General features: G+C 40.0%; 2 protein-coding genes across 8 annotated transcripts in view; one reads left to right on the plus strand and one right to left on the minus strand.

Moving 5' to 3' along the window:
• Positions 1-16,148, plus strand: part of dmd (dystrophin) — a 216,353-nt gene extending 200,205 nt beyond the window's left edge. For 5 of the 7 annotated variants that reach the window (XM_026301380.2, XM_026301381.2, XM_026301385.2 and 2 more), the window contains 9 exons: positions 1,708-1,844; positions 3,167-3,205; positions 4,295-4,360; positions 7,337-7,402; positions 8,525-8,683; positions 9,022-9,265; positions 9,838-9,952; positions 10,217-10,306; positions 13,683-16,148. In XM_026301380.2, the coding sequence (XP_026157165.1) occupies positions 1,708-1,844; positions 3,167-3,205; positions 4,295-4,360; positions 7,337-7,402; positions 8,525-8,683; positions 9,022-9,265; positions 9,838-9,952; positions 10,217-10,306; positions 13,683-13,780 (1,014 nt within the window). In that variant the 3' untranslated portion in view covers positions 13,781-16,148. Of the gene's footprint in view, positions 1-1,707; positions 1,845-3,166; positions 3,206-4,294; positions 4,361-7,336; positions 7,403-8,524; positions 8,684-9,021; positions 9,266-9,837; positions 9,953-10,216; positions 10,307-11,637; positions 11,664-13,682 lie in introns of all 7 variants that reach the window. The other 2 variants (XM_026301384.2, XM_026301383.2) reach the window with 2 other exon arrangements.
• A 561-nt stretch (positions 16,149-16,709) lies between these two features.
• Positions 16,710-20,311, minus strand: LOC113127405 (adenosine receptor A1-like). The gene is made up of 5 exons (XM_026302290.2): positions 20,269-20,311; positions 18,515-18,723; positions 18,229-18,363; positions 17,773-17,957; positions 16,710-17,472 (listed from the first exon to the last, which is right to left on the minus strand). The coding sequence occupies exons 2-5, from the start codon at positions 18,695-18,697 to the stop codon at positions 16,710-16,712; spliced, it is 1,266 nt and encodes a 421-aa protein (XP_026158075.2). The 5' UTR covers positions 18,698-18,723; positions 20,269-20,311.
• Positions 20,312-20,940: the final 629 nt, after the last annotated feature.

The raw sequence follows: 20,940 nt of genomic DNA on the forward strand, positions 1-20,940 counted from the left end.
ATTCACACACACACATATATATGTATTTTCCTGCTCTGCAATGTGTAAATGAAATGGAAATGAAAACAGTTAAAATGTGAATTTTAAGGCGCCAGACTTACAGGCAAATCATTTTCTTCTTCCATTTGTGCTCTCGGATCTTTGCAGTCTGTCAGAAGCTAAGAAAGCTAATAACCCTACCAACTAAAATGCAAATCTTCAACAAGAAAGAGTGAGGGTGTAATTACATAACACATTTTTTGGTTCATAAAATGAGAGTTTCCGGAGGTCACATCTTTTAAATGTACTGTACAGTCTCCAACTGTCCAAAAGCCCAAGATATTATTTTATTGCCACATTGAACCAATAAAGGTTTGGCTTTTTTTCTACAAAAGCGTTTAACTAAAAAATTATTGTCAAAATAGTTGATTGCAATTGATTTTCCATCAATCTGGTTTCAAGTCTATTCAATACACACTCAGCCCTCCCCATACAAATCTGCAAAGATAAACTGCACAATGAAGCACATTTAACACATCTTATTTTGTTCATTTTCACCAGTTTGTTGAAGAAAAACATTTTCCAAGTCAGGCAGTATGTTAAATTTAAATTTAAACACATGCAAAGTATTTTCACTTTTGCAGTATGAGCTGTGTTTGCTGAGAGTTAGACAGGTAGATAAATACAGCTGTCGTGTGTGTGTGGCTGGTATTAGGTTGCTAACTAGCTTGGCTTTGCTAGAAGACTGCGATTAAAAAGTAGTTTTTCCATCTTTCCAGCCTGAGAGTGGTATCCAACTCCACCAAAACAACAAGCGATCCAATAAGCTGCATAAGCTCATCTCTCCATGCCTATTCCCAGCAGCAGCAGGCACCACCTGCTCGGCACCAAACAGCAGACACACACAGTTAGTAACTAGCTGGTGAACATGGTGGAGCATTTAGCAGCCAAAGAGTCAGGTATTATCCTCAGGAGTCGGAGACCAAAACAAGTAAAATAAATTTTACAAATGAATAATGTATCTACGGGATGCAGCTGCATCCCCCTAATGCCACTTTTTCATGACACAGTTTTAGCACGACTCGACTCGACTCGGTTTAGGTCGTTTTCCACTGCAACTGAGTACCACCTCAAGGTGGGCGGGACCAACATTGCACTGAAACGTGACCACCGTGTTTTGTTTTTTTTTGTGAGTAGTGTTAGTCATTTGTCTAAAGACAATACAAATAGAAAAAACAAACTGTCGCTGTTGCTGCTTTAAAAAATGTTTTTTTTTAATTCTTCCTAACAGGAATTTAATTCCTCCTACCAGGTACTATCCCCTAATGGAAAACCAGAAGCCCCAATAATGTGCAAACAAATACCTCAGCTTCAAATTCTGGGACTATAACAGAACAGTCAGAGAATATTAAGAGAACTGACAAAAGGCTCACTTGAAATGAAGACAAATGGTAGTTTTCTAAAGGTATAAGTGTGATTTCTTTAGACAAGCCCAGGGCTAAAATGAAGACACTGACACCCTGGCTAAGAGTCATAAATCTGTGTCCTCTTTGTAATTGTAATGACACACTCAGACCTGACAAAGAGGGCATTCACTTCACCTCACTTCACAGGGTGTGTGAATATAATCATAAAAACCTGAAGCAAATGAGCAGTGTGTTCCTAAAGGTGTATTTACCCCACACCCAAGTGAACAAAGACACCTTTGTGTCCCGTCTCTCTCTCCAGACTACATCAGGGGAGGATGTCAGGGACTTTGCCAAGGTGCTGAAGAACAAGTTCAGGACCAAGCGCTACTTTGCCAAACACCCACGCATGGGCTACCTGCCTGTCCAGACCATCCTGGAAGGGGACAACATGGAAACGTGAGCTTCTCCCTCACACACACACGCACACACACACACACACACACACACACACACACTGTCTCACACTAGAGAATGTAGGTTTTCTTATAGGCTGTGGCATGATTTTAGAAGACACCAACTCACAATTACACATTATGAAGTCTGTGAATACATAAAGACATTTAATCTATTAAATACAAACATGCATGAAGAAGGAGATGGCTATGATAGTGTGTTGTGTTTCTTCTAACATGTGCTAAGACAATGCATATTTTGTTTGTTTACCCATATCAGGTGTGTGTCTGATGTTTTATAGAGAAGTCGTAGTCAGGAAGCCAAGTGTGAAAGGAAAACAGAATTTGTTAAATAAATTTCAGCGTGCATCTCAGCAGTTCAAAACCATGAGCCATGAATTTCTTTTTTTTTTATGTAAATACTAATATTGAAATAAAAACTTAAATAAATAAATGTGTTAGTGCTAAAGGTGCAGCCACAGGGTGGAATTTCAGACTTCATGCTATATGTTGTTGAAAGGCACTTTGTTTGAAAAGTGCATTATAAATCAAGGTTATTGTTGTTACATTGTGTTTATTTGATGTAATTTTTCTGCTAGCATCTCTAAAGCTCTCAAATTAATATTTTATACTGCAAGTTTTTAATTAAATCGGTACAAAAACAGAAGTGTAAAAACTAAAAGTTACGACACTACTTCCTGGCAGAGAGCAGTAACTTCCCGGTCTCTGCTGGTTGCCTGGCAACTGTTCAGATCCTCACTATGCTCCCAGCATGTGTTTTGCTAATAGTTCACAAGTGTTAATCATGAATGGATGCAAAAACCTAGAGCTGCGATAATCAGAGTTAATCAATAGAAAAGTAATCATGCAATAATTTCTGTCATTTGGTTTTAAAACATACTGCCAAAACACTGATGGTTCCAGCTGCTAGTTACAGTTCACACTAACATTTTGTGATGGATTAATGTTTAACTGGGAGCTGTTTGCCCTTTCTATTGTGTTTACGTGTGTAAGATCTGCATGACTGTACTCTCTAAAAGACAAATGTAGTTGCTTGTAAATGCATGCACACGTTTAGGTAGGATATCACACATGATGTCATGTGAATATGAGTGTTTTATTAATATGAAATGATTTGTTTTCATGTCGATTCACCTTATTTGTTATTTTGTTCAACAAAGCAGGTGGATCAATAATCAGTTTCTTTTCAGTAGTGACAGTTTGCTGCCCCCCTTTCTGCCTTCCATACTACAACTCCCATCCTGCCTTGCTGTGCAGTGTCCTCCCACTTCCTGTGTCATCATCTCACGTTTTTTTGTCTTGCAGTCCTGTCACTCTGATCAACTTCTGGCCCGTAGACCATGCGTGAGTACCTGGCTCGCACATGCATAAACACACACACACACAGACAGACACAAACGCTGTCACCTCCAGCCATTTCCATGTTCACCTCTCATGTTCAAATATTTTTATTTCATACACACATGCAACACTTGACTCTTTTTATTCTTCAAATCACCTTCATTCTCTCTGTCTCACACACACACGCACACATTTCATTGTATAGTGTCATTTTGTTTTGCATATGACAGTTTCTTGCTGTTTGACCCCACATCACACTGCAAATCAGGATGAATCACTGTTTTCTTAATAGTGAGTTTAGCTTTTCGATGAGCCTTTCTACTGGCATATACTATATCTGTCCTGTATATCAATAAAATGCGACTATTGCTTTTTTATATTTAAGTGACAGGGAAACTGCAATTATGGCATTTTTTTCTTAAGTAATGTGATATAGAGTTAGGAATTGTTTATACATGGCTTTATGTCATCCAGTCAGTGTTTTTTTTCAGTACATTAAAGCAAACACTTTGTGATGAAAACGATCCACTATGTACTTGTTATATGGGACATTATTTTAATAAATGTGGACGCATTTTATTTATTTATTTATTTATTTTACATTATCCTGAATATTGTCTTATCCATTCACCTTTACTGTGAGATAAAAGCTCTTTTGTCTTAACAAGTAAAATTTCTAAATGTCAGGGTGTCCTTGTGAAGAAGAGTTTTCAGGATTTTAGTCCTATTTTTTCAAGGGCTAAGACGCCACAGGAAAAAATTGTTAGAATCCTCGAGAGCCTCCTAGTTAATGATGTCAAAATACTGATCTTTCCCTCAGCAAACGAGGTGTGAGAGCTTTTATCCGCTGCCTTGTTTGAAGTGACTGTGAACGTATTCCAAGCTGAGAGTGCAGGATACAAACGGGGAGCTTATTTACAGAGCATTTCACACTGCCACACATCTGTGCCTTTCACTGTCACACCATTCATGGGTCTCCTGTGGATTCATGTGGCTTGTGCATGTGTGTGCGTGTGCTGGCAGTGATGAGTCCCTCCTGCTTGCATTCATGAGCTCTTTCTCTCTTTTTATGTCTATTTCTCTCTGCAACAGGCCCGGATCATCCCCTCAGCTGTCACATGACGACACACACACTCGGATCGAGCACTACGCCAACCGGTAACACACTATCTTGCATTTATCAGCAGCTCCTCACAGTGTTGTGAACAGGACGCGAGGATGTAACACCCTCACGTTCTAGTACACTGTTTGCCACTGTCCTCGGCCCTGTCACAGATATGGCTCCTCCAGAGAGCTCCCCAAGACACCAGAAACATTTTGATTGATGTGATTTGGATTGATGAATTTGACAAAAATGCTAAAAGCACAGCACACCGTCTGTCTTCTCCCCCACTGTGTTCGTGCAGCCGTTAACTCACAGGGGATCGTTGCCCTAATTCTTTGCTGATGCAGTTCTAGTGAGCTCTCAGTCAACACTCTCAAGATCATTGCACTTAAATCATTCAAAAGTTGATCATTACAGAGCTTTGTGATGATTTACGCTGTTACACACAAATTATGTTTTTACACTGAAATAACTCCTAATTATTCTCACTTCTCCCACCAGAGTTTGAAATCCACAACAGTTTGGTGATGAAATCAACTAAACAAATGTGACAGATGGATTTAAAGCAATATGTTAACCTTCTCCTGTTCACAACTCAGTGAGAATATTTGAGTTATTTAGTCTGAGCAGTCTATGCTGACGCTGATGTAAGCCTACCTTTCAGGCATATGTCAGTTCCTGGGGCTGTTGGCATATGATTTAATATAGAGGCTGATTCATTTTCTACATTCTACTGAAAATGAGTTAATGTCCATGTCTACATTTAAGTATGTACTGTATGTGAAGTTACATAAAATAGCCAATAACTAAAAATGGTATGGGGGTTATGTTGGATGCATTTTTGCACGATTGATCATTTAAAGATAGAGAGTGGGATACCTTGAAAAATGATGTTTAAATAGGCCTATATTTTTAGGCATTTAACATTTTATCTAAAAGTCTCAGTCCTTCCATAAATGTAGTAGTATTACTGCTGCAGTTTTCACATAGAGAGAAATACTATTTACCCACACCAGCAAAGTTTCCCATTTAAATAATGAATTTTCTAAAATGATTTTTTTTTTGTCAGGTAATAGTAGAGAATGGTATAAAGGCTGAGCTTTTTTTGCATACAGTAGGTACTGAATTTGTACACATGATGCAGTGATGCATTGACTTTTTTGGTGAGTAAGCGTTCTGCAGTGAGAATCTAGTATATGCATCTGTTAATGCATCTTAGATGTTGCTTTTGCCATCCAATGTGCCAGCATGTGCTCTCAAAAGCCTCATCAATGCTGGACTAGAACCGAGAAAGAGCATCAGTGTCGATGTTGTGCCACATTGAGGCAATCACAACTTTTTCACCAAAACATTTCAGTGATCCTTCAGTCAGAAGCATTGCTAACTCACAAAAACCCACTGCTGAGGGACAAGAAGCAGTCGAATCAATGAAACAATGAGTCAATCAAGCAGTTGATCAATTGGCTATTGAATCAGTCAGTCGGGCGCTGTTTGCATCCCTCAGTGGAGCCAGTGTGAGGTCTGAGCCACAGGCCAGGCATTTGATCCCTGCCAGAGTGTTTGACACCAGTCCTTGTTGCCTCGGGCTAACACACACAAATACACACCAACATGCTGACGGGTACACATGCTGAGTCACACTCCCCCCTCCAGGCCTGTGCTCTCAGTCTGTGTCACATCGCGATTCCAGAGATTCCAGATACCATCCAGCAGATTAAGCAAGGTGGTAGGGCGAAGAAGTAACATAATTAAGCCTTGGATGAGCTGATGGCTACCAGGCCACGGGGTTATCTCTGGTTTCTGTAATGTGCAGCAGCTTAGGAGTACAAATGCACCAGCCTGGGCAGATGCCAGTCTGTCACGGTCCATCTGCTTAAATGTTCAGTGCCAAGCACAAAGCATTTTTTTTTTTTCCTTATTTGAACATTGATAAAACCCCAAAATCTCTTTACTTTTCTGGCAGACAATCCAGGCACCAGGAAACTGATCTAGTGGAGATAGCGACAGGGCAATTTAAATCTTTGGCTTTTTGCTCACAAGAGTTTTATCATGATAGATCTGTTAGAGACACACTGCCCAGAAGGCTTGTTTACAGGGCTTGTCCTAATGACTAGACACTGGTTTCTTCAAGGATAATAGCAGGGTATCTTTCATTTAAAGTATCAGTTCACTTATATTACAAAATATATTTTTCCCTAAATATTTCACTATTATAAAATAACTTACAAAAAGGTTGATATAGTTTCATTTTTTGGTGTTTTACTATAGAGGTAGAGCTTGGAGACAATTGCTACCCCTGATTTAACTAATGAAGTCTTCCTGTGTTAAATATACTGTGTATTGTTTGTTCACCAGAAATTCAGCCAGCAACTACTTTAAATCACTCACAGAGGCAGTTACACAAGTCAGTCATATGAAATTGAAAACCAATTAGCACTATTATATGTAAAAGGTCTGCCAACTGCCACTTTTAAAAGGCAATATAAGCCCACTTGTAAAAAATCTAAAAAGGGATACTGAGGTACAGCTTGGGTTTGTAGTGCATTATTTGTAAACACTATAAAATAAAGTGGCAAGGCAATAGCACACAGTGTGTGGGTGTCTAACATTTCATCTGTTAAGGATAAAATGAGAACTCCAACAGCCTAACAAACAAAAACACCATTATGTGCTTCATGAAATTCTCCATTATTCCTGCTGCTGTGCTGCTTCACACAGTTAGTGTAATTTTCCCCCCTGTAAACCAGCAACATTTTCAGCCATTCATTCAGTGAAACCCAGCTTCCCTGGAGGCTGCATTTGCCAAGTTAGACATCTCATCACAACAAACATGAAACCCAAAGCTGGTTCTGGCAGATGTTCTTCGAAGTTAAGTATTTTCATATAAAACTGCACCTTAGTTAATATGCTGTTAACCCACAGAGTAAATGATCTGAATTCTGAATGGAGGTAGCATATCCCTCTAGAGTCTACTAATTGCTCAGCCTTTTGGTTTTGGACTGACTGCTCTGTTTCTTCCCCCTCCGCAGGTTAGCTGAAATGGAGAATCGTAATGGCTCTTATCTGAATGACAGTATCTCACCCAATGAGAGCATGTGAGAACCGCTTTTTGCTTGTTTTTGCCAACCTCCTCACTCACCCATTGGCTTCCTCTGTGTGAACTGGCTCTGTCTATTATGTTTTCATCAGCTGGTTGTGATAGACTACATGTCAGTGACTGTGTTTACAAGTGCACCATGTTTTGGATATAAGCTCATTTTCTGTTTTTATTCCTGTTGTTGCTTAATTTTTGAAATTCATTCTGAAATACGTTTTTGCAACAGCCATAAAAATGAGACATGACATTATACCAAAATGAAAATTGATTACGTTTGTTTGCATTACCGATTGCTGAACCATGTATTCATATTACATATTTTCAACCAGGCTCAAGGGAAAATACTTTAATCTTAAAATTAAATCCCACAGATGTTAATAATAGAATAATAAAAATAGTTTGTGGACTTTCAGATGTCATACATTTTTATATTTTATGTTCAAGTCTGTGTTCAGTTTCTGCGCAGACTAGATCCACATGGAATTTGACCTTTGCCGGTAAATGGAGGAGCTCAGTTAAAGAATGGCTCCTGAGTGACACATTAACATAACCTGTAAAACACAACTTACTTGATGAAGAGAAGAAAATGAGCAGAAAGCATTTAGAAGCCATTTTCAACCACAGCTGAGAGAGAGCTTATGCACTTTTCTCGTAATTAGTTTAACTTTCAAGTCAGCAGACATCTTGAAGGGAATTTGTTTTCAAACAGCACATACCTGCGGGTCCTTTAGTATTCAGAGTGGCAGGTTGGCTGCACAGAAAACATCTGAATACCTGACCTAATTAAATCCTCTGAAACACCACAGGCTGTGTGTGCGAGCACTCAGCTGGCAGAGTGTGGCCAATTGATCCAATGTTTCAAACAGAGTTCATGGCGAGTTTCTTGCGAATGTGTCAGCTCTTCCCTTCTTTCTATCACCAAAGATTCTTCTTCTGTGGTGCAGCCCTCTTCCACAGTTCACCATTCATTCACCTGCTGATTTTCTTTTTGTCCATGTTCCCTTGTGTGTGTGTTTGTGTGTGTATATGTATGCGCATACACGCACTGGTGTCCATGTGACTATGTGTATATCTATCTGCCCATTATTGGTGGGTGTGTTTGCTGTGTGTGTGTCTGCAGCGATGACGAGCACATGTTGATCCAGCACTACTGCCAGTCTCTGAACCAAGGCTCTCCTCTCAGCCAGCCCCGCAGCCCCGCCCAGATCCTCATCTCCATGGAAACAGAGGAGAAAGGAGAGCTGGAGAGAGTCCTGAATGACCTGGAACAGGAGAACAGGTGAGGGGCTAGTCCCATTTTTCTATTATTATCTTTTATAACCTTTGATCTTGTATGTATCTTGTTTTCAGGTGTCTTTTAGACAAACTAAAAAAATGACTGAAATAGAAACAAAAATAAACCAGCAGAGTAGTTTGCATGAAAAGATTGTCAATAATATGCAAAGCCATCATGGTCCTGTGAGGAATCAAAATTATGATATCATATTTATCTTAAATCACATTTAGCTTTAATACTTCATAATTCCATATGTACTATTTATATATTTGTATATAAACTCAGAGCTGGTAGCAGTACCTAATAGCTGTGGATTCATTCCTCTGCCACCCTCACTGCAGGAAGCTGCAAGCCGAGTACGACCGTCTGAAGAAAGCCCACGACAGGAAGGGCCTGTCGCCTCTGCCGTCACCCCCTGAGATGCTCCCGGTGTCACCGCAGAGCGCACGTGATGCCGAGCTCATCGCAGAGGCCAAACTGCTGCGGCAGCACAAAGGACGCTTGGAGGCCCGGATGCAGATCCTGGAGGACCACAACAAACAGCTGGAGTCCCAACTGCACAGGCTGAGACAGCTCCTGGAGCAGGTACACACCAACAGGAACACTTATTCACTGCTCCACTGTCTCATTCTGAGGAAATTCTGCACAAACAAAAAGTAAATATTTTTGGGCTGGTGGTCCCTCACTACTATGCTGGTTTGACTGACGTACATATACAAAGAAACAGATATAAAACAGTCTGACTTCAAACTAATTTATATTGATTTGTGCTTCTCAAGTAATCACAACAAATTCACATATTATAAAACAGAAGGCAGGGACACCACTGTGTCTGTGAGTCAGTTTACTCCTGCATCAAATCCATCACTAAAATGTCTACAAAAAAACGATCTCTGCTCCTTCACTGTGTGCTGTAAAAATGCTTTGAGGACAGCAGTGACCCCTCAGCACAGGTGATCAGCAGCAGATCCTGCAACTGTCCTGGATTGGTAACAGTGTCAGAGCTGAGGATTGGGCTGACTCCTCAGTCCCACATACACACCCTTCATCTCCCTTTTTACACTTGTAATTAAGCTGTGTGGCATAACCACCAATTTGCAGTGTATCTAACACACTGTGTGTGTGTGTGCGTGTGTTTGTGTTTGTGTGTGTCTCAGACGGATTCCAAGGTGAACGGCACAGCTCTGTCCTCTCCCTCCACCTCCTCTCAGCGCTCTGACTCCTCCCTCCCTCTGCTCCGTGTGGCTGCCAGCCAGACTACTGATACAATGGGTAAGAAGACACACACACACACACTTCCACTCCCACTTAAATCCTTTAATTTGCATCCACCACTTTAAAATGATAGGGGATATAAATAGAGAAGTAAGCAGAGAGGTCTGGACATTGTTCTACATAAGATTACAATGCACTGTTGGAACATGCTTCCATTTGTATCCTTGTAAGTGTGTTTTTCACAAACACACAAGCAATGTGACGTTATGTTAGGAGCCAGACCTCGGAAAAAGGAAAATCTTCATTTTATTCCTGTTTCAGGTGATGATGAGCTGTCCAGTCCTTCCCAAGATGCATCTGGCCTGGAGGAAGTGATGGAACAGCTCAACAATTCTTTCCCTCATAGCCAAGGTACAGAAAAGCAACACCACTTTATTTTGTCTACAGTCTCTACTCTTTCCTGCTTGGCTGTATATAATCACATAAATCTGTGAAATTCTGAAGCAGCCTAACACAGAAATAACTGATCTGATTTCACATATGAGCAAATAATGAGAAAGAAATCAGACCTTGTTTTTTTTTTTTTTAATCTCTTATGTGAATATCTCTTGGTCACTGTAATCTGAAGAATAGAGAGACGGCCTGTGATGCTAGGCCTGGAGAATAGAGTATTCTCTGCTCCCACAGAGATTTGTATTCAGTGTTGCCGTGCAACATTCACTCCATTCACATCTTCATCACAGTTCTAACAGACAACAGGTGATCGAACTGAAAAGCCACTGGTTACATAAAAGGCGACCACCTAGGTGAATTCAAAAAAGAATAAAATAACCATCAGTCATAAATGAAAGCAACTATGAAAAAACAGTATGGTAAAGAGTCCAGATGAGAGAGGAGAAAGGTAAACACAACACATGAGGCAAGTGCACACTCACATAAATATATGAAGAAATTCTAAATATGTAAGCATTATCACTAATATAGTAAGTGGTGATGCAGTTGATCATCATCTGGGCAGAAAAAACGGGAAAATGCTTAAAATACTTAGTTTATATAAAAACAAATATGCCACATTATAAGCCAAAAACATCTGATTCATTTTCATTATCCTACACTTTTAATGCAATCTATTTATAATTATAATAAAGTTACTGAAATACTTGCTTTTTTTTTTACCAAAGTGTAGTTAGGAACTAGGGAGCAGACTGGAGCCTGATCAGCCCTGATTGAAAGCAAAAGCACTTTGTGAACTTAAAAACAAACCGTGGTGCTGGAGGCTGCCGTATAAGAAAACAGTGAAATAGCTGGTATGTCAGTTAAATAAACTCTAAGTTTCTCTTAGAGATCCTGGTTCTGAACTATTACATTTTTATTGTTGATATGGATGAAAGTTTAAGTGGAAGAAGGTGAACTCCTCAGTGTCCAGTCAGAAAAGTCACATAAGATTTTTGGACATTAGAAACAAAGTTCACATTTTACAGTGGTGTTATAGACTGATGCTGCTTTTAGCCTATATCATATGTTTAGCTGAGCACAGACACTTACAGGGCACACAGACTTACCTAACCAGGTGCCAGAACAGACTTGATCACTGGTGCGACCAATTCATTTTTAGGCCTTTACCGTTAATAAAGTATTAGTTGCCCTTCAAATAGCTTTCATTCTTACCAGTAAAAGGCTGATTTCACTTCTCTTCCTGTTTTCTGTCTTTTCTTTCTTTCATCCTTTTCTTCATGAGCCAGGAGGGAGAAGGGGACACCCATGAAAGGTTAGTGGCTCAACTTTCTCTCTCACCACCTGCTCTCATTTCCAACCTCTGAGATCTGGTTCCTATGCAAAGGTACCATGACTGTTCCACTGCAATCTGCACAGCACAGTTTAGATTTCAGCAAGAACATAAACCACAGGTGTAACACATGGATTAGTAAAGGGATGGCACTGTACATAAAACCTCTATGGCAGAAAGGAAATGTAACAGTACAGACATGCAGTGGAAACAAAGTATCCGCACTACCTGAATTTGTAAATTTCTATTTAGGGCCCAAGCACCTGAGGTGTGAAGCCCTATTGTTTCTGTAACGATGATGATTATTATTTGTCTCCAGCTACCAAACGGCCATTTTTGAACTGGTTCCCATGGGCGAAAACGTACCACACACATTTGGTACCACAGTGGCGCCCCCTTATGTCAGTGAGTCTTGTCGTTGGCATGTAGTTTCAGCTACACACACGAGACTTGGAATGTGTATGGGACTCCCCAGTATGAACATTTTTTGCATATACATTGCAAAAAGGTATTTGGGATTTTGTGTGTTTTCACACACAATGGAATTTAACATTCTTGTCTTACATCTTTCATAAGATTTGTGTCAAGTTTGGTATAGGTGATATCAACATATTGGAGGTGTCAAATTGTGAGCATTTTTTTGATGTGTTGAAATATGATGAAACAGAATTACAATGATCTGACACATCTCGCCAAATAAACAGGAAATGTGTCATAAATTTAAAATGCAAATGCAAACGCCAGATGTCATTGGTTACTTAGAATGACTATACATACGTGCAACACAGCAGACTGATATAGATCCACCGTGTGGCAAGCTAGCAATTAGTGCTTCCTGTGTCTAAAAGTTGTGAAATTTGACACACTCTAGTTCTGTACATTTGATTGGCATTCCATGTTGCAGTTTTAGATGGCAGCATGTCAAGGCTTGCAGCACAGAGGTGCTTGGGCCCATCATTGCCGCTCTTAGCTATATTTCTTTGTGTATTTGAAGCAAAAGGAAGGTTGTATAACTTTCAATTTTTATAACAGAAATGGCATTAGGGGACCAAATGTGCAGCAGGGGAGCAAGATGTTTTCATACAGGGATATATTTCAGATTGTTAGAAATGATTACTGACTTTTAGATCATACTAAAGAAAAGCCTTGCATGGAATTTAATTGAAGGTGGGTTTTTGGTTTGTTTTTGTTTTTTTTCAATGTGATATATGGACGAAAACCTGTACGCCTGATCTGAAAGTCATCCTCAAGTCTCACTGCAACATAGATCCAATGCACCATTTTATTTATAGCGGTCCACTTGAAGCAGTCAGTGCCCTGCTCACACTTTTGCTGCATACCAGCTGCACAGAATGGATTATTATGTAAATGTAGAATATGCACTGCAATGATTTTTCTGTGAAGAGGCTACAGCAGAAAGTGCCTTGGTCTACAGATAGAAGTCACTCACTGGATAGTATATATCCCACTTGTAGCAGTATGAAGCAGGGTAGTTGGTCCTGCCTCATGTTGATCATAACCACGATCACAGTTTACCATTAACAGAACAATTTCAAGAATGGTTGGAAATGCAATTCCAATAAAATCCATTACTATCACTATGACAACTGATTGATCACATTTGGTACTGTAGGCACTGTAGTCTATTTGTAACTGATTTCACTTTGTAAAAACCTGCAGGGATGTATCATATTAACTGGTTTGACTGCAGGTTTGTTTGTCTTTTCCTTCACATTCTGCTACTGATATGTGAATGCAGCATATGGCTGTACTGATCAACTGTTAGTGTGTGTGTGTGTGTGTGTGTGTGTGTGTGTGTGTGTGTGTGTGTGTGTGTGTGTGTGTGTGTGTGTGTGTGTCATGGTAGTCTTTTTCTATATGTGGCACACATGCTACGTCTAGTTTCCCACCACGTATCTGTCAGTTTGTGCTAACCTACATGTTGTACCTGTCAATCAGTTGCCATTAGCGGGCTGACATGCGTTCTCTCTCTCTTTGCAGGTGCCAGTATCGGCAGTTTGTTCCACATGGCCGATGATCTGGGCCGTGCCATGGAGTCTCTGGTCAACGTGATGACAGACGAGCAGAGCGCCGAATAGCACGAGGCCCTGCTCTTCTGCTATCGCTCCCAACCGATACGCCCTGCCTCTTACCCCTCCTCCGTCCCTCCCTTCTTCCCTCCCTCTCTACCTATAGCATGCTTTTCTAGTCAAATCAACTGGATTGGAAACACAGTTTACAAAGAGAATATATAAGTCTATTTTTGTGAAGGATTGCGGTTCCAGCAATGACACGTAAAACCAAGAAAAACATTATAACTCGTAGATTTCAGTAGTTTCTTAAAACGTCCTTAAGTTGTTTTAATATAACAGAGGCTGGTTTTTAAACTTCTATGCAATTGTATAAAAAAAGAGTGGGGTGTGGGGGCAAAGAAAGATGAGATACAAGGAAGTGTGTTCATCGTGGTCGTATATTTGCCATCTCTTTGTAATTGGGGACACAGCTAAAGCATTTCAGACATTTGTATCAAAAAAGAATGATTGTAATCATAAGGGTGCTTTCTAAGAGGAAACTTTCTATAACAGCGTACACTACTGTCAAGGTAATGCAGGCATCCTGGATCTTTACAGTACGTTGTCTGAGACTGTCTGTGTTGTGTGTGACTTTATGTATGTGTGTGTGTGTGTGTGTGGTGGTGCCTAATTTCCATATTACATTATAGCTTTTTTGGCTTTAACAAACCTCATGTTACAGTATATTTGAATTATTCATCCATCCATTTATCTCGTTTATCTTCCCCATTCTATGTCTATGGCAACAAGTTTTATCCCTGTATTTGTGACACAGTGTGCTGTGTGCATTAGCAGATCCTGTAAAGTCCTGATTCAGAACTGAGACAAGTCAAAAAGGTCACTTCAGACTTGTGCATGCATATAATAGGATATAATTAGCCATAATTGGATATCATTTGGATGCCATTTTCCAATAGTCAGACTGCATAATTAGTGGAATTGAAAAAAGGCAGCAAACTATGAACTGTCTTCCCTCAAGTAATGCAAAATGACAATACATTAAATGGGTGGCTGGGACTGGGCACCTGGGAGAAAAAGCTGCAGTTGAGAAGAGCTCTAGTATGAATGATGTTGCATATTAATGGTCACTCCAGTGATGTAGTTTTGTACTTCCCTAGAAATTGGTGGACTTTTGAGGCGAAGGTTTAAAAATCACAGTGGTCAAAATCAAAGCTGCAGAGACATGGTCATCCTGGCTTTTAATCCTATGTACTGTTGGATTTTTAATTTTTTTTTAAATGTGGATTTGTAAAACTAACAAACCCTTTATAATATCAAAGCTGCCAGTGTCCTGTGCTTCGTGTTTTTAAAGAAGGGCATTTATTTATTTCTGCAGTTGGCCTTCCCAGAATCCTTTAGAAATAACATATTTTTTAGAATGAAAAACCTCCTTGTTGTTGCACTGGTATATATTAGGTAAGGATTTCATCACTTTTAAGATACTGTTAAGTATCTTGTTTAGGGTCTGATGAGCACACAGTACACTGTGCATGGGTTTAATAAGTTGACAGCTTTTCCCTGTCAGAAGTACTGTAAGAAGAACTAAGAATGTTACTTTAATGAAATCTGAGCACTATAGTGTTACAAGGCTTCTAGGTGAGATAGGTTTTCAGGAATTCTTCATACTGAGCAACAGTTCCAATACAAGAAACATTTGATTTCTAGGAAGCCCGGTAACATAAGCTCTACCTCGTGGCAAATTCCAGTTCGGAGTCGATGTCTCTACTGTACTCAGTCCTGCACTCCTCACAGATTGTTAATTATGAATCGATTATTGCTGGCAGATTCATTTGTCAGATATTCTAACTGTTCCACACATGCCCGACTGCACTGTAGGAGACTCCAGTCTGAATGTTCAAATGCATTCAGTGCGTTTTCTGTGATTCGAGCATAAAGACAAGCATTTCACACAAAGCAGTTTGATCCGTGTGCACTACTGTCATACCTGGGATATACTAGATTGTTTACTGTGTGTGGAGGATACATTTATTCTAGCAGTGTTACCTTTCGTTTTTGGTTAAAAGGCTGTTTTGTTTAGTGCTGTGTGAGGTATTAGCATGTACGACTAAATAAAATCCATCCTTATTTAAACTATTACCACTCAGAGAAGTGTGTGACGAGCGTTGCAGCGTGATAATGCACACGTGTGTTTTTGGTGTCATTCTTGCAGCATGATCCAGAGATTTACGTTTTTTTCATGCAGACACTGAATTTGATTTTTTTTTTTTTTGTTTAGTTTTCATTTCTAACATTTGTTTCATTCTCACATCATTTTTCAGATAACCTGTCAATATTTCACAACATATCAGATTCCACCAAATATATGCCTTACTACTGTATTATACAATGCTTTACTGTATATCAATAAAGCACGCAGTTATGTTGATTTAACTCACCTCTGTGTTTTGATGTTTGTGTTTTTATGCAGGAGTATAATAGTTACCAGGCACAGTAACTGCACAATTGTTTGGTCTCAACAAAGATCCCCTGGTAAAATGGTAAACATGTACAGGCAGGACTTCAAATATATGACAAGGCTTGTATAAAATTAAAAAACAAGACAATTGTGATCTCTCTTTTATTTAAAAATTCTTTTGTGAATGTAAGGACATTTTTTAATAATACCACTGAACTCTGATAAAACAGTGACTACAAATTCTTCTCCACTTATTTAAAGCTGCTGTGATCTGTTTTGTGTATGAAAAGGTGAATGCAATGACTTTGCGTAATGATAAAGGGTGTTGCTCATTGGGTGAGATTTATCACAAAGTGTGTGCAAGGTCTGCTGGACAAGCATGGAACCAATATTGAGCAAAAACTGCTTCGTGCAAATCTTCTCCTTTTGGACATGATTTCAGTAAAACACATTTGGTGCTTTTTTTTTTTTTTTTTTTTGTTCTAATTGACAGCAGCATTATATTTACAAATGTTTGTTTTTGCAGCCTCCAATGCTGCTCTAATGGTGTTTGGACCTAATGATCCACAAGCTTCTCCACATTCCTATCAGAGTGTGCCGGAACGACCTCATTCTGTACGCATACAGGATCGGGTTGAGGGCCGAGTTGGTGTGGGAAAGTAAAATGGCTGCGAGTGTGACTGACATGGGCACCTCACACTGTGGGCAGAGCAGCAGGATACAGTTAATGAGGTGGATGGGCATCCAGCACACCATGAAGAGAAACAGGACCAGGAAGAGGGACGTGGCCTTTCGCATCTCCTTACGGGTATGGATGCTGAATTTGCCCACCTTGGACTCTCCTGGACTGTGGTCAGCGCGAGCAGGACTGAAGCTGGTGGATCCAGTTGAGGAACTCAACCCTGGCTTTGGAATTGGGTCTTTTGTTGAAACTGAGACTACTACTGCCTTTACAGACTCATCTTCTTCCCCAGCCCTCACTGCTATGTTACATTTTCCCTTATCTTCCATTGCACGTCTGCTGGTTTCAGTTCCTGTCTCCATGTCTGGTTCAATGCCCGTGCTACCTCCCTCAACTGAACTCCCACCATCCTCTGTCCCAGTCCCAGTGTTCCCACTGCCAGCAGCTGTTTTGTCCTCTGTGGTTCCCCTGGTCACAGCGATGCGTCTCAGCTGGCGGCGAACAGTGAGAAAGATGTGGCCATAGATGACAAACATGACCACCAGCGGTACCATGAAGCAGCAGAAGAAGTTGAAGTAGACCATATAGTTCATGTCCACCACACATGTGAAGATGCAGTAGCTGGAATGATGGGGCAGAACAGTGGAGAAGGATGTGATTTTGGGAAAACTTCTTGTCTATCTCTTCCTCACTGCACAAAGTCCCTGCCTTCAAGTGCTTCATTCCCTATCATATTTATTCATCTCATTACCATGCCATTTTCTTGCCTGGATTCATTCATAATTTTCTTCCTATTCATTCATTCATTCATTCATTCATTCATTCATACACACATACTATTTTCCCAGTTTCATTCATTCATTCATCCACTGGTCAGTGCATTCATGTCATCTTTTCATCCATCCATCCTCATCCTCTTACTCTGCGTCAGCTGGTTGCCTTTGCCAGTCCATGAGGGGCACGGAGCCAGAGATGGCTCCAAGGACCCAGGTGATCAGCAGGGCCAGCTTGGCGTTCCTGGGACTCATCACGCGCTGGTACTGGAAGGGCAGAAGGATGGCCATGTAGCGCTCTGCAGCTACTGCTAAAAGACTCAGGATGGAGCTCTGCAGGAGGAAAAAAACAGTCACCATACTTGACAAAACTCATGTCCCAGGGTGTTTCACAACATGAAAGGAAGCAGAACTGAACTGAAGCCAAATGTCTTTAACATTTTCTATCATGTAAATTTAACAAATTCACATTGGCGACTTGTTCTACTAGAATTTAGGAGGAATTTAAAATTATCAAAATTATCAAAATTATCAATTATCTTTATATTATTTTACAATATAAGTCTGCACTCAGTTCATTGATCCACTGGTGATTTGTGTGTACCTGTGTTAGGACCATCAGGATACTCAGCAGCACCAGGCAGAGGGGTAAGTTATGTCGAGGTTGGCCCAGGTCTGTCAGCACTGCACAGGGAATGGCCACCAATCCCACCAGGATGTCTGCCACTGCCAGTGATACCTTTAAACCCACAATAAAACACACTTTATCCATATATTAAATATAAAAGGAAACATCATTCTGATATCTGTTAATTCGTTAAAGAAATCACATAGTTGAATATTGCTAAGAATCCCAGTTTTCAGATGGGGATGGAAAAAAAATTCCAGACCAGGAAGTAGTTGGTGACAGTGCGGAGCTTCTTGTTGTGAGTGACAGCCAGGCAAACCAAGAAGTTTCCGGTGATGGCCAGCACAGCTATGATGAGCTCGATGGTGATGTAGAGCCCTTTAAGACGGGGTTGGAAACCATAAGGCATCTCTGCCGTACAGCTACAAGGAGTCACATTCATCATGAGATGGTCACAGATTCCACAGTCACCTGGTCAAAAGGTACAGACTGAAAAATTAGACTTAAGAGTTCTGCTGCTAATCATGGGTTCAAGTCTTATAAGAAGAAGGTGATCATTAGGCAGCATGTAATGTGAGAACAAATGGATTTGGACTATTAGGCTTCAGCCATGGTTTGACTGGCACAGAGTGAAAGGAGGCTGATATGAAATATAAACATGGACATTGTGACACCAAAATGAATTTATATATTATAATATTATATTATAATATTATGTATATATTAGTCACCCAGGGTTTGAACACAGAGATAGTGACAAGTGTGGCAACACTTGCATAGTGATTTTCTGCCTTTTTGATTGTTATGTTTTGTAGGAGGGTCACCACAAGGTGGCGCCACATGACAAGGACAACAAGACAAGTGACCAAAAAGATGACCTGATCACTGAATGATTTAGCCTACAACCCAAAAGGATCTTTGTGTATGATGTTTCAAAATCTGTTTAATGCCTTTGAAATGTAGTTTTAGTTTAACTTATCACCTTATTCTTAAAGGTTTATAAGTTAGTGGGATGACTGATTATATCATAATTATTATACTCTATAGGTTCTGTTCTGTACCATACCAAGTCATTTCTGGGCAATAGGTCAGGACAAATGTCACTTCTTAGATAAAGAAAGGTAGAGGATGAATAGAACAATAGGGATTAGCCATGAGAAGATCCAAAACCCCCAGATTTCTTGTTTCTCGCTTTCTGAAACTTCAAAAGCTGTTGTATTTGTCTCTCTGTAGCCTGTTGTAGATGGACAACTGTTTGTTCTTTCAATTTCGATTTTAATTTGGAGCACAAAGAAGATCATATGGTCTGCTTTTGCAGCAGGCTTCTTGCATTCACACTGATTACACAGACTGAAGCACAGGAGAAGAGAAAAGATATGAAAGGAGACAGGAACAAGAAGCTTGGCCTGTGGTCTTTGTGTTGACCAACTGATCAGTGAAAACTGGTTCTGATAAGGGACAAAAACAACGACACACATGCACAAAAACAGAAGCGTGCAGGTTTGAGTGCTCACTGTTTGCACACACTGATAAGGCTTCAAACCTGTTGCTGTGCACAAATCATTATCAGTTTTACGTAGGGAGTTTTTAATTTTCCTACCCTTGTAAGCAAATCAGTTAAAATACAAAACAGCAGAAAATGAATTTGTGCAATTATTATACATGATTAGAAACAGGTGTTATTTTGCCCACCCCATTCATATCAAAGGCTAGGCTAAATAGTTGTATAATACAATACAGTTAATAATTTATGTGATTTTATCAGGCTCCAAACTTCAACAATATGAGGGTTTGCTTCTTTTCTCTGCTTTACGTCTAACTAGCTAACTACTAGATCATTAAGTGCCAGAGCTCATTATTGTTCTCTGCATATTAAAACTCAAGGCATGTTTGTGACATGCTGTGAGTACATCTCACAAGAAAAAGAATCATTTCTCTATGACCTTTAAGAGCCTGTAACACAAGAACTAAGGTAAAAAATGAACTGCTCTGAATTAGGTCTTTGTGGTGACTTACCTGCACTAAGCTTCAAGTCCAATCATCACCCAGTTTGTTAGCCCAGACCATTGAGGACAATACATAAATCTGATTCTTGGACTGTGGTGGATGGCATCAGAGTTCACTGGTAAACACGCTGAGAGGAAACTGGGACAGAAGCAGGAGGAGCATGATATGCCAGGAAGAAATCACGCCCTCCATGACCTCTCCCTCTCCCTGTGTCCTCTCTCTAGCACAGGAGACAAAAAGATAATGCAGAATACGTCAAGCTGGAGTCTGCTGAATAAGTTGCAGCATCTGCCGCACTGGGCTGGATCTTTGTCAAATGGAAAAAGCAGATTTGCTCTGACGTAAATCCCCAATTGATTCCGATCAAAACAAACATGTCATATTAAACCTTATATTAAATACACCTGAGCTCCACTGTCATCCAGCAAAATGCCATGAATCAATGAAGAGAGGAACAATGAATGGAGCACACTTGATATGAGGCCAAAATCAAACACATGGTTAGTGACGTTATATCTCACAGAATCGACTGGAAATATAAACTACTTCACACATATGATACACACTGAGGTGTGTGTGCATACTGTGTGTGAAAACTGTTGAAGTCTTCTACTGATATTTGAAGCTAAAAGAAATTAGAAACAAAGAAAAGGGCTCCATTCCCCCGTCAGGATGTATATC

Source organism: Mastacembelus armatus, chromosome 2 (genome assembly GCF_900324485.2).
Source record: "Mastacembelus armatus chromosome 2, fMasArm1.2, whole genome shotgun sequence".
NCBI lineage: Eukaryota > Metazoa > Chordata > Actinopteri > Synbranchiformes > Mastacembelidae > Mastacembelus > Mastacembelus armatus.